At 53.4% G+C, this 13,702-nt stretch overlaps 1 protein-coding gene across 1 annotated transcript; it reads right to left on the minus strand.

The window, feature by feature from the left end:
* Positions 1–6,182: 6,182 nt before the first annotated feature.
* NCLIV_056620 (uncharacterized protein) lies at positions 6,183–12,653 on the minus strand (the record flags this gene model as incomplete). The annotated part of the gene is made up of 8 exons (XM_003885217.1): positions 6,183–6,344; positions 6,902–6,975; positions 7,429–7,633; positions 8,081–8,192; positions 8,779–8,854; positions 9,480–9,768; positions 10,310–10,435; positions 10,809–12,653. The coding sequence occupies 8 exons, from the start codon at positions 12,651–12,653 to the stop codon at positions 6,183–6,185; spliced, it is 2,889 nt and encodes a 962-aa protein (XP_003885266.1).
* Between the last annotated feature and the right edge of the window lie 1,049 nt (positions 12,654–13,702).

Raw genomic sequence — 13,702 nt, forward strand, 5'->3', positions numbered from 1 at the left:
TGAGACGTAAATCTGGTCAGGTGCGGTGCGCCATACACTCGCCCAGAAGCATTTTTGGGGGAGGCGCCTTAAATGAGGACATAGACGGTGGCTGAAATGGTGTGCGGCGGTCGGAGACGGAGGCACTGCACGGATCTCCGGCGCATAGATCAAAACGATCAAGAAAATCATTTGCCTTAAGTGTCCGGTTTCGAAGACTGTTCATCCAGACCAAGAAATATGGCTTGGCGGGACGGCGTGTTTGGGAAGCTGTGCTGCGTCCTTTTTCCTTTTTTTGATCGGAAAGCACTCTTCTGACGAATCTAAACATAGCGCACACCGTTTCTATCTTATTTCTCTGCCGAAGATCAAATGGGCTACATTTGTATCTTTGTCCGTTCCTTGTGCTTCCCCTATCACGACCCGTCCAATCAGGCTTAATCCCGTTCTATTGATTGCTTTGACAGCCTTTGCTTTTCATCGTGTGTGTTTCATCCAACAGAGTGCTTGCTGGGGCACATAATTATGCAAAGGTAACTAAACATCCGAGGCAATCATCCCCTGCTTCAGGTGCCCGTAGAGCGTGCGCTGGTTCAAGATTTCTTCAAACCTCAACGTCGGAAACACTTTGTGAACGCACTCCAGACAAAACTCTGAGTGCACCTTTGGCTCTTTGGCAGTCCACGCGTCTGCGGGCGCCCAGTCGCATATATATATATATATATATATATATATATATATGCATTGATACGTATACACACATATGAAGATGATGTATGTTTGGGCACTTCTTTTCACCGGAGGTATGAACATTTTGCGGAATGTGTTTACGGTAGACTGGAGTGGGAGTTGATGGAAGTGTTCAATTTGACAGTTTCTTGTGACTGTTTGCCTCACGTGAAATCACCTACCACAAAGGGCAAAATTAGTGGGTCTCTGGGAAATGGGGCACTGTGAAAAGAGCTAGAGGAAAGAAAAGCATCTGTCGGAGTTTTCTGGGGTTCATTCATAGTGAAGATGAAACGAGAAATATCTAAACTGCTATTTCTCATCGTGGCCGTTTCTCCGTAGACGAATTCGTGCACGTCCCAAATGGAGAAATCGTTTTGACTGTTCTCATCCGTAAAATCCGTTAAAAACACTGAAGGTAGGAGAAGTTGCCTTTCGGTGCAATGTCCACGCGCGTCCTCCTTTATCAAGCTCATGACTTTTCTTTTCAGTCAAGAAATCTAGGGGCACTGTTCAAAGTCCCGCGGACTCTGGAATCCATGGGAAGTGGAGTGGTCGGCCTTTCTCGAATACGAAATGTTCTTTGATGTGTTTTGAACGGTGCACTTCGTTTACACAACGAACCGGGCTGGCATGACGCGAGAGTGACTCATGAGGCGCCTCAACTTTCAGAGCAAACTAGGACGATGGCGATCTGGAAAGGATGGAAAAGAGTGTAGACTGTCGAAGCGTAGCGGCGCGCACCCGTTCTTCTTGCGATCACCTGTTGTATGGTTCTCTCGGTTTGTGCGTAGAATAGACAGGTATAAGGCGTGTATATCTACACAGGGTCTTGAAACGCAGAAAAATACGGAGTGACGGGGTATCCTTCTGTGTGCCTGTTCCCGGGAGGGAGTAGCATAGAAGTCATTGTACAGGTTAATCAAAAAATGCGGCTGAAAGGAAACTCCGTTTCTCAGAACGGGGGGGGTATCCAGGTGGTGCCTACTGGTTCAAAGTTGTCATGCTACCTTATCCGGTGTGTGAGGCTCTTGCGGTGTACAGCAACTGAAGAAATGTTCCCGATCTTTCTCGGTATTGTGATACAGCAGGTGCAATTTAAAACTGTCGGGGGGCCATGTGACTATCTGAGATATCATATTCTTTGTTTCGTCAAACCTAGAAGTGATCACGTGTTTATATGGTTACGTGCGTTGCAGCTTCCGCGGGAACGGTACGTGTTGGGGCTGCTTGTGGCAACCATCGCGTGTACATCTATCTGCGGTTCCGACTTTGCGAGAATCGAGAGCAATTGGTCGTCGTTGCTCCCGGAGTTTCTGGGCAATGTTACGTACACACTCCTAGCGAGGTGGACGCGGGTTCTCCGAAGCAAGCGAATGTGTGTTTTGTTACCTTCCGGAGTCGTGTAGACAGGTCATGCTGATGCTTCGGAGTATTTATTTTAAGTCACAAGACCCGCTTTTATCGTAGAGTCGGCAAGTCAGGAAACCCAAAGTTCGGAGTCCTGCTTGCCTCGGCACGAAGGCACCACTGCTCTCTTTGCTCCTATCGCCGGTTTTGGACACGTTATGCACTGAGCGTCGGCCGATTTTATCGTGGTAGACATGAAATTGAGCAACTCTGTCACCATCCGGTTTCCGCCTGTTGCGTGCACGGGCAGTAGCTCTCCTGCTCTGTCTCGTCTCTGGGCACTTCGCTGCGCCGGGGCCGTTCTCACCTGAAAAAGGAGTCTTCTCGCGAGCCTCGTGCAAGCGATTTGATGGACGAAAACGTGTAGTATGGAAGGTCTGGCAGTCTTTGGTGTGGCGGTTTTTCGCTTCGCTACCAGGTCAGCGACATTTCCGGCGCTCTCGAAGTAAAAAACCGAGTGTTTGACCCATCTACCTAAACGCGTATGTTCAAGCCCGTTACACCCTCGATCAATAAGCACGCATGGACACGTACGCAGGTATATATCGGATATAACTGTTGGCGTGTTCATTGTAAGAGTAAGGCTCAACAACAATTTCCTCAATGGGACCTGACGTGGAGACAGTGGTCTCGAAGGATACAACTACCACGCGTGTTCCTCTCTGAAGGCATTTTCCACATCTTCTTAAACGCCAACCCTGTGTGTAGACTTAGAACGATGGGGCTGGCGGATGACCGCATTTTGGGAAGTCCTAGTCATCGGCAATCCACTGAGCCAAAAAGAGGAACGCGACCGCGATCGAACTCTGACTCTGGGTTACGCCTCAGACAGCACACTGGGGCGGTTCGCTCAAGGAAACGCGAAGGGCAGTCTTTCGCCCACAACTTCGTCTTCGAAAACACCCGCCAAGAGTCGGCAGCGTGTGTCGACGAGTCGTTTGTTAGGCGGTGTACAGAGCCGCTTCCGATACAGAGCAAGCAGCGTCCGTGGCTCACGAAGGATGCTTTCCCTTGGGAGTCAAAGCGCCCAAAAAACGATTCGTCACCACTCAATCTACCTTCCGGATGGTTTTCGGCTTGTGCCGAACTGGAAATGAGCAGAACCAAAACAAAGCCGCTCTCTGCGGCTTCACTTTCCCCTGGAACTGTGCCGTGGAACGCCAGCGTCCTGATCGAGCCTTGGGAGCGTAAGCAAAGAGAACGGGCTTCCCAAATTCCAGTATCGCCTCCTTTGAGTAGAAGGCAATATTTGCCAGCCTCGTACGCGAGCCCACGAGTACGCAAAATCCACCCGGGGAAATCTCTCTGCTTTAGAAGAAACTATCTGTCCTTGATCCACAGAACTTTGCAGAGCTAAGTGCCAATCAAGATACCGAGGGCCACCACAGCCGCCCAGCTCCGAAACGCTCTGTAACGGTCCCAAACTCGCGCGTCCAGCGCCTCCCGGGAATCCTTCTCCCCTTTCGAGGCAGACCCGTCGGTCTGAACACAGCCTTGCCGCACCTCTTGCTGCGAAACGAGGGAACTTCGTCAGAGCTTGGACGCCGCAACAGCATGATAGAGCAGAGGTTTGGAGCCTTTCTGAAGACACATCAGCACACCAACTGTCAAACCCTCCGCGAGATGGAAACGGCAGTTCGTACCTATGCGAAACGGGGAACCAAACAAAGCATATATATATATATATATATATATATATGGATAAATAGAATATCTGGGATTCACTACAGAATGTGTTTGCGTGCTAGCACGCCGATCTTTTCTTTTCCTGCGTGTGTGTGGGTGACATGTACGCAAAGGAGAGGACGGCTGCACTGGATGCAGAACTTCGGGAGGAAAGGCGGAAGTTTGCATCAGAAAGGCAGGCTCTGTTTGAATGCGTTCGAAAGCAATTGCCTGGAGCAAGCAAGGAGCGGTGCTGGGCAGAAGTGAGGAGAATCTTTGGTGACGCCATGAACTACGAAAAACGTCGTCCTCTCGACCCTAACTACGCTGTCTTTGCTAAGTGAGTCCTTTCTGTCATGGCGCAAGCTCTGGGGACAGTCCACATTCTCCGTCCGGAGGAAGTCCACAGAAATCTTTGGAGACTTAACAACACCTGTGGTCGATGATCGCGTGTGCTCCAGACGGACGCTGGTGATAGAACCCATTTCTGCGTTTCTTCCCTGCGCCTGTCCTTTCGTGAGCGTAGGCCGAACTTGTCTCTTACGGACAGAGGAAGGAAATACAGAGAATACTTTCATACCGGAAAATTTGACCGGTGTGCGATTGATGGCCGAGAGGCGTGGTCATGCTGCCTGAACCCAAATCGAAGCTCGAGAGGTTGCCATGAGCGCGTCGTCAACCCAGATGCATGGCGCCTACTGAGTCCCTTTTGAAGCCTCCAGTTGTCCCTTCATGACTTTTCTGCTGCGTTGCTCACTGTATCACCATCTCTTTTGTGTGCCGCGGCAACCACCTAGTGTCTCCAGTGCACAGGGCCCGCGCAGTAAAAAAAAACATGGTCTATACCAAATTGTAGACGCCATCGTATCTGTTCGTTTCTACGCTTGAAGAAAAATTCCACTTCCTCTGCGCAACACGCAGAGATAACGCTGATTCATCGGCATGTGGGCCGACCAAAGTTTCCTCTCCGTAGCCGCTACCATACAGGCGATTTAAACTGTATGTTCAGGAACAAGCACCTGGTGTTTCCCTCCTGCAAGTTTATCAACTAACCGAGAGAGAAAACCATCGCGGCGAGTCGCGTCGCATTCGCAAACCGCTCTTATCTGCGCACGTCTGTCGTAATGAGAACACGTGTATTTCTCGTTTCAGTTTTGTTGGTGCATCCACCTGGCTCCGCTCCAATAGACATTTGCTTGCATTTGGACATATGGAGAGAGGGAAATGAAGAAGTATACACATATATGCGTGTTCGTGTTTTGCGGGGTCTGCATTCGTTTCAAGACTACCACAGCGTATCCACCGTCTTATTCGGTGTCTGCACATTGCATCTGCTCACTGTTTCAGCGTTTCGATTTGAAACAGTTCAACCTGCGTATTCCCTCTTCCGATGCCACCAACACGTCACCGGGACACCAACGACTAAGCACGCCTTCTCACTGTGTCATCCCATATCCCTGAACTTGATTCAAATCATAAAATCAGAAAGAAACAGTGGAAAAAACTCACAGACGACTGTACGTCTGTTCCCATTTTCAAGCGAAAGAGCTCCTCCATTCTCTGGAGATACACACGGAAACACCGAAACGCGAAAAAAACACAAGCACCTGAACGGCAACCTGCCGCGCCGCCTCTTCTCCATTACAAGGGCGAGTAATCAGACAACTAAAACAACACAAAGAAGAATACCGCCGGAATCGAGAAAATACGTCCCCTTCCCTGGAAAGAGGGACACGCGAATGTACTACCATGCTTGCGGAACCAACTGTAAAACTCCTCAGAAGCAGTCACATCCCGGGTCTTCCTCTTTCCCGTTTACTACTTTATAGGATTGCCCTACGTGAGGAGACGTCACATGCCGCGGGAGACACGGACGGAACGCGAAACGAAAGAAGAGAGAGCAATCCAGAAGGGAAAGAAAGCATGGCAGCACTGGCCAAAGAAAAAAAAAGAAAGCAAGGAAGAAGGGGAGGAGAAAATGGGATGCTGACGAAAAAAACGTGGGCACTGTTTAAAGGGAGCGCGAACCCATCTCTTCCATCTTCACCTGTCCAGCAGTTCATTTCTTTTCTTGCCCTCTTCGCCCCTGAACCTGAAAGACAACCTGAACTGTCCGAACTGTCTGCACATTTTTGCCGCTTCTTTCTTCCAAATGCCTGGTAACTTGCTCTCATCTCATTTGCGGCAGTTGGGACGGACGGAACCGCGCGCATCCGCCGTCTGCTTCACATCTCAGACTCAAAGTCCCGACTCAGCGTTCCTTTCCTTCACCCACAGGTCCCGTCGTTGCCATCCTCCGTGCTACCTGTTTTCCCATAAAACCCGCCAAGAAAGAAAAGGAGCTGCAGTGACACACCGCCTGCTCGTTCCAGATCTCGTCTCTTTCCGGCTATGCATCTTCACACACTCAGTTGCTGGTCTCCCTGCTCGGCACGGAGATCAGATACAGTGTATTGCAGAGTCGCTTTTCTCAACTGGGAGAAAACAGGGTGAGAGACATACAGCTCTCTCAACGTCGGCCGCGTCTCGACGTTTGGATCCAACATTTGCGCGATCAGATCCTGAAACGAAATTGAAAGGCCACCCAATGCATGCACCAGACGACAGGCATGCATGCATGTTTACGCAAGAACACAACCGGGAAATCGACACACATCCACCTCGACTTGCATCGCCATAAAATTTAGGAGTGTATGAACACGCAGACGCGTTCGTATACAGAGAGGTTTCTCGATAGCGCTGTTTCACGAGTCGAAGCAGTAACTGCGGAGACGAGTCACCAGAGGAGTCTTGCTGCAACAACCTGACGAGCGATTCCGAATTATCTCTCGCTCACTGCAGCGACTGTGGCACTACCGAAGCAGTTCCACACTGTCAGTGCGGCTCCATCCGTAGACACAAACCGTACATACAAGGAAGCATGCATGGATGCGTTTCGGCACAACATATCTCTGCCACTTTATGGACCTGTACACGGGGCATTCGGCAGCATTTTCATGAATACATCCCATGGCTCTGCTTCTCTTCTTAGTCTCTCTGTTTAGCAGCACATCTGCTCGGTTTGCTTCGTTAGTTTTTCCCTTGGCGGATTCCCACCCTGCAGTGAAGCGAAACTTACCATGACTGCGACGGGCGTATCGGGAGCGCAGGGATAGAAATTTAGGTCCTCCCGAGCCAGCTCCGCAACGCGCTCTGGAACACACAAGGGAAGACAAGGCGTGCCGAAAGAGACTCGGCATATCCCATGGCAACACTCAGTTACGCAACCATATATATATATATATATACACACACAGCTAGGGAGAGACGGGCAAACAAGAACGTGCATATGCATCCATGTAAATCTTGGTTGATGTGGCCGGAACGCCGTAAGCAAGGTGAAACCAGAATCTGGTTACCGTGCTCGGACTTGCCGCTCTTTTCCGGCTATTTACAAAACGATTGACAAGAACCGCGATAAAGCAGATGTCAACTCGTGCACCTCTAAACTCATGAGCTTCTCTGTGCTCGCCGATACATACGTATCTATATAAATATAGATAGAGAGGAAGAATCGAACATATTCGTGTGTATGGATGGCGTTGGCGAAGCAAATCTGCAGGTTGTTCCTCACTGGGTCGATGCAGTCCTTGACGAGTTACTCACCGACAGCTTGATCAGAGGACAGCGAATCGAGTTCGAAAGGAAAGAAGTTGCGGCACCAGAGTTTGTACAAGGCGACGCCGACTGCCCATGTGTCTTTCTTCGAGGACAGAATCAGGGTCCGCTCTCCGTCGCGGATGCATCTCATGTTTTCTGGAGGAAGGAAGCGCAGCGTGCCTTCAACGCAGGGGCTGACGTCCCCAATAGGCTGAGGAAACGCAAGACAAACGGAAGTTGCTTTCCTCCAAAACGCCTGAAACGCGGACGAGGTGGAACTGCGCATCGACGCATATATGTTTTGCGATATTCAGTGATGGAACACACCAGCTGATGCGCGATTCCAAGCAACACCCACACATGCATCTCCACAAGATATACATGTATATATGTATATATATATACATATATACATATATACATATATACATGTACATGCATATATATGTATAGATGAATACGGAACCCCTGGTAGCTGGAATCACCCAGCCTACATGGCGGAGCGTCCGCCACGGCGGTTTTGCGCCCTCGAGCACGCAAATGAACCGATGTGTCGGACGCCAGAGAACACGTCTCGCCAGTTCCGGGTCACCCCTCGTTCCACTCTGCTCGCCGACTTTTCAGCGCGAGCACGTGTCCTTTCGCCTCTGCTTCCTACCCGGGAAAGCGAGTAGTCTCCCAAGAAAATCCGACCCTCCTTCGAAATGAAGTAGTTTGCCAGTTTGATGTCTGAGTGCACCATGCCAACATCGTGCAGCCTCATGCAGGCCCTGAGCGAGACAGCAACAAGACGAGAGCGCGCAACGCTGACGGCTGGGCAAAAACAGCGGTCCATACACAGCGCCGAGAACACCTTAATGGGTAATGCATTGTCGTGCGTATCGCACACGCACACAGCAGAATACTGAGAGAAAGACAGGAGTGCGACATCCCCAAGGACTGCCGGTTTCGCTATCCTCAGGTTTCACCTGGCTCGCACGTTGAAAGTTTAGGGGTGGAAATGAAGCTCGGCTGGTTGCCAAAGCGAAAGGAAGATCAAGAGAAAAGCACGGCAGGGAAAAGGACGTGCACGCGTACGAGAGGAAAAAGAGCGAAGAGAGAAGACATGACGTCGGAACCAAGACCTCTCAAGTCGAGCGAAGCGAAATGCGTTTGAGCGTTTCGGATCAAAGACAGAGAAGTTGCGAGCACGTGAGTTTGTGGTTTAGGTGCATCTTCTTTTCGCGCTCAGAACGCCACAGAAAAGCGTTTCCTCACAAATACCGGGCGCCAGCAGCTTCTGCTCTGCGCCCGTAGAGGAAACTGCTGCAACATAGTTCTTCCGACTTTCCTCCGCTCCCACGAGAGAAAACCTACATGAACATTTGCTTGGACGCGTCCAGGCGAACGTGCCCGGAGCCGCTGTACAGCTTCTTGAGACGGGCGATATCACCTGGCAGAGAAGGCAGCAGAGGCTACGCGAAGCACACGCTCAGGCAAAAAAGTGTCAACGCCCACAGGTGGACCCGAACTACGTCCACACAAGCTTTTGTACACGTGAACAGCGGGCCTTCTATCCGACAGGAAGTTTGTACATATATAAACACGCATGCGGACATTCACACACAGATGAATTCGTATCTGGCTATCCAAGGGGGCCCCCCGGATGATGCCTCGGAGACACGCCTATAGCTTCAAACGCATGCACGGATGTACGACTACACGGAGGCGTGCTAACAGACATATATACTGAAAATTTGAGTCCACATGCAGTTCAACTGGACGAACGCATCAATCTGCGGAGCGGCTCAGCCTCTCACATTTCCACACACACGATGGGAACAGGGGAACCCTCACGGGTACGCCCAGTTCTCCATGCTGCTAGTTTGCACGGAATCGCGGTGCGCGCCTGACTGCCCAATCCTCCCTTGACTATCCAGGTGTATGTACACGAGGCTTCACCCGTCCCCACTCAGGATGCAGAAAATCTAGGAGCGCCCTTGCATGGTCACTATGTGTTCCTTCATTTTCCCGCTGGCTCATTGCGTGTCTTTGCATTCGCTGTTCTCCTTTCTCACCCGCGAAGCTTTCAAAGATCAGCCACTGGTGCCAATACCGCATGTCTTGATCTGCATGTTCCCACCTGTCTACCGGCTCGACGATGTCGAGCGGCATGACGAGGTGAGCCAGCTGAGACCAGACATAGGACGACACATCCTTCGGCGCATGTTTTAAGACCGCCGTTTCCCAGCGCAGCCGTCTCTGCAGGCGGGCGATTTCATGGAGCGCAGAGGAGCCTCGATTCCTCTTCTTGATTCTGAAGATTTTGACGGCAATCTCCAACTCTGGGTGGTCCACGTCCCGGGCCTGAACGGGAAGCCAAAGACAGCACAAAACACCGCAGCGATGGAGACTCCAGGACGAGGGAAATCCCACACGAAACGCTTCTTCGGCCGCATTCCCTCCCGGAGTCGGCACCTCGCAGGTCTACATTGCCAAGTGTGAAAAGGGAGGAGCGACAGAGACGGCGGGGCATGCACGAAAACGAGAGGACAGGGTGGAGGACACCCCAAAAAAGGGCTGTAATCAGGCAAGCATCGAAAGACGACTGAGGGGACAAACGAGACCGACGACAAAAGGAGCGACACATACGTGGCGAGAGGCCGCAGAGATACACACGTCGACGCGACAGGTTCTCACAAAAGAGGAAATCAACTGGCGCTCACAGTTCTGGGCGTTTCCCAGATGGCCCCGGTTCGACATTGTCGTGTTCAGGGAAAAGGCGGTATTGCAGAGGAGAAAGCGGACTTTTGGCAAAAACAAGACGCGAAGGCAGCGCGAGAGGAAAGGCGCGAGGAAAAAAAAGGCGAGAGGAAACGGGAGGTGAACAAAAGACGCGATCTCTTACCAGGAGAACGACGCCCTGGCCACCTGCGCCCAGAACGCCATCAAAGACGAGAGTTCTCGTTTTCTGCGTCGCCAGGCTTCGGACCTCGAAGGGGACGTCGAAGGGAATGACTCCATGGAGCTGTTGCTGCGAACCCCAAAAGGGAGACAGACCCGAAACCACCCGTGGAAACGATGCATGCGTTAAACGCAAGACAAGCAAAAGAGAAAAGAGCGACCGGTGTGCTCAGATGGCAAAAAGCATGCGAAGGCAAACGCGCCACTGCCCGCGAGTCGGGACTTCAGACCCCTGGAGTCTGTCCACGGATGCAGCGAGCAGACCCTCCACCTCCCCTTCTCAGTGTTTCCCTCTCGCTATCCCTCTCCCTCTTTACTCTCTGCCCAACACGTAAAAGATTCGTCTCGTTCACGCATGCGCAGAAGGCGGTCCACGCCCCAACTAATAAACCTTTCCACGTTTTTCTCTGTAACTCTTCCCATGTCACTGGGAACTTTCGCACCTTTTCTTTGGACGAGAGAGATCGTCCCAGAGCCCGAGCGGCTTTAACCAGACCTTTCGAAGGCTTGTTGAAGAGGACCCGAGGTAAGTCCGCCAGGAGTAGCTCGGGAGTCTGAGGCTCTAAAGCCGGTTTCTCGGACTCCTCTGCTTCTCCCTGGGGCGCACCGGTCCGCGGCCCACTCTTTGCGAGGGCGGTCACGAGGTTCGCCAAATTCTCTCCGCTTTCTCGGACCTGGCGTCTCAAGAGCGCGTTACCAACGACAGACCGCGTGATCCTGATCGGCGGAGCGGACTGCTCGACTTGCGCTTTTGCTCCCGAGTTCTCGACACGTTCGCCGCCCCTCTGCGCGCGCGTCTGCGTTTCGCGCTTCTTTTCCGGCCTCTTCTCTTGCTCGGCGGCCCCGCCAGGCGCTGCGCCTGGGGCTCCCCCTCGAGGTGCGCTGCCAGCCGGCTCGAAGCTGCGCTGTCTGGACACCTGATGCGGCCTGCTGCGGACCTCGAGCGCCTCCCCCGAGTCTCCAGGCTGCTCCGTTCGCAGTCGGCGCTCCGACGACCCCGCGCTGAAACTCGGGAACGCGCCGTACCCGACAGGAGCCCTCATCGGGAAAAGAGTCGGGAGAAACGGAGGCTCCTGTCTGAGTAAGGGTTCGTAGAGACTAGCAAAGGGATGGGAGCGGTCTGCGACGTGCACGGCCGCCGGGGACGCGGGGTACGCGTCGCTCGGCCAACGTGGAGGGCTGCCAGCATCGTGGGGGGCTGCGCCTTCTGGAGGAAAGAACGGCGCGCCGGCGCGGCGCTCTGCTCGTCTCTGTCTCTTTCCACTCCGAGGCGGCGGGGCTTGCGCAGCTTGCCGCTGGTACCTGGTTCGCCGTCCCTCGTCCTCGGAGAGAAACTGCATGCGGAAGGACGTGACGTTCTGAGCCAGAAGAAGGTCGGGCAGACGCAGGAGCGCTGCGTCGTCTTGGCCAAACGGTCGACGGAAGGACGCTCCGTCTTCGACCGCTTCCTCCTCCGCAGACACTGCACCATTTGCAGCGCCTTCCCCAGGCCCCAGACGCGCGCTCTCCTCGCCCGCAGGTGTTCTCTTCCCCCCCTCGCCTTCGCCATCTGTCCCTTCTCGGACGCGCGCCGTGGGCGGCTCCGCAGGTGAAGAAGGCGCAGAGGCCTGCACGTCCTTAGAGGCCGAGACGGCAAAGACTCCTTCTTCCGGAGATGGGGAATCAGGAGCGCGCGCAACAGGGGAAGGAGGGGGAGGACTGGAAAGAGCAGCTGTTGGATGTGGGTACGCCGCGTCTTCCTCCTCAGTCAGAGAGGAAGGAGGCGGAGAGCGAGAGGCCGTAGAGGAGAGGAGCTCTTCAGGCGCACTTGAGGACGCAGGCGCCCTGGAGTTCTGCAGTGAGCGGAGACGCGGCGGGTCGCTGGAGATGGTTGGAGAGACGAAAAGTGACGAGGCAGAAGAGACCTGGGGTTTCTGAATTTCCGCGGAGGCGGCTCCGCCGGTGTCAGTTCGTTGCGGGAGCTGAGACGCGACGTCCGTTCCCTCTTCTCCTTTGGAAAGGTCGGAAGGGAGCAGCAGCCGAAGACTGTCCTTCGCATCCAGGAGCGACGAAGAGGAAGCACCGTCGGCATTTCGAGGGGACGGCGCAGACTTGAAAGTGTCTGAGACGGGCGAGTCCAGAGAAGACGGCCGCGCGGCATCTGCCTCCAGTTGTTGGAGGCGCCACAAGAAAAAGGCTTCGGAGACCAGGAGAACGAGAAGAAAACAGAGCACGACGAGGCCGAGAGGCTTGATGGGCCAAACTGACAAGCAGCCGGGCGCACCTCCGCCCAGAGTCGGAGACTTCATTTTGTCCTGTTTCGAGACACTTTCTGGGGAGCGCGAACAACGTTTCACGAGGATGGCGATGAACACCTCTCTCTGCGAGTCTCCCCCCTCAGCGCCCCAGCGGGTTCTGCAGGACCGCTCTTCTCACTTACATTTCCGTCCGAAAACGCGTCAAAAAAGAACGCTCTTTCGAGTGACTCTCTCCGCGCCGACTCTCCTTTCCTGGCACATCCTGTGCATATCGCTTTACCGGAAGTCGAGGCGACAAAACGGGGTGAGCGCCAAATTCACCCTCTGCCTTCCCCCTCACTTCGGTTCCGACTTCACTGGGACGCCCCGGCTCCTCTCGGGCCAGGCAGGAAAGCACAAAAGGCGCTTTGTGAGCGACCGTTCTGCACGCGGGCACTCGAAAACAAAGCTCGAAGAAGGCGGACAGGAAAACACGATTCGCCAGCAGGTGATTCAGAGGGCCCAGAAAGCCTAAGAAAGTCTACAGGCGTGACTGACATGCCCCGCCCCGGATGGCAACTGGGGCAGCGAGGGTCGGACAAAAAGGAGGCAAAACAAGCGACGTCCGTTTTCGGCGATGCCTAGCCGCTGCCGCAGTTTTCAGTAGACACGCAGTGGAGAGACGACTAGCAGAAATGGAGATTTCTGCGCCACGCCGAAGAGCTCCAAAGTGCTTCTCCGCACACCGAGGCGTCGTTTGTGGAGAAGGCAGAGAATTCGCGGCGGGGTTCGAAAGAACGAGGAACAATCGACGGACATGGGAAGGCTCGCCTACGCTTTTTCGAGAACTTTTCGCTTTGGAATTTTGCGCTGTCAGTGCCGTTCCGAGGAGACTCCTGATAAACTAGTACCCGAGGCGGCGGTGAAGTGTGGCCAAATCCGCATTTTCGCGTCGAACGATGACGGCTGGGGGACAGAAGAGACGTCAACGTAGACTCTACTCGGTTTCTTACGTCACCCTCAAAAAAAGCCGAAATGCTGCGAAACGGTAGCAAAACCCCAGCACACCCCCATATTTTTCTGACCCGCAATACTAAGAGCAGGCAACACCAGTGACGCAA

This window comes from Neospora caninum, chromosome XI (genome assembly GCF_000208865.1).
Source record: "Neospora caninum Liverpool complete genome, chromosome XI".
Taxonomy (NCBI): domain Eukaryota; phylum Apicomplexa; class Conoidasida; order Eucoccidiorida; family Sarcocystidae; genus Neospora; species Neospora caninum.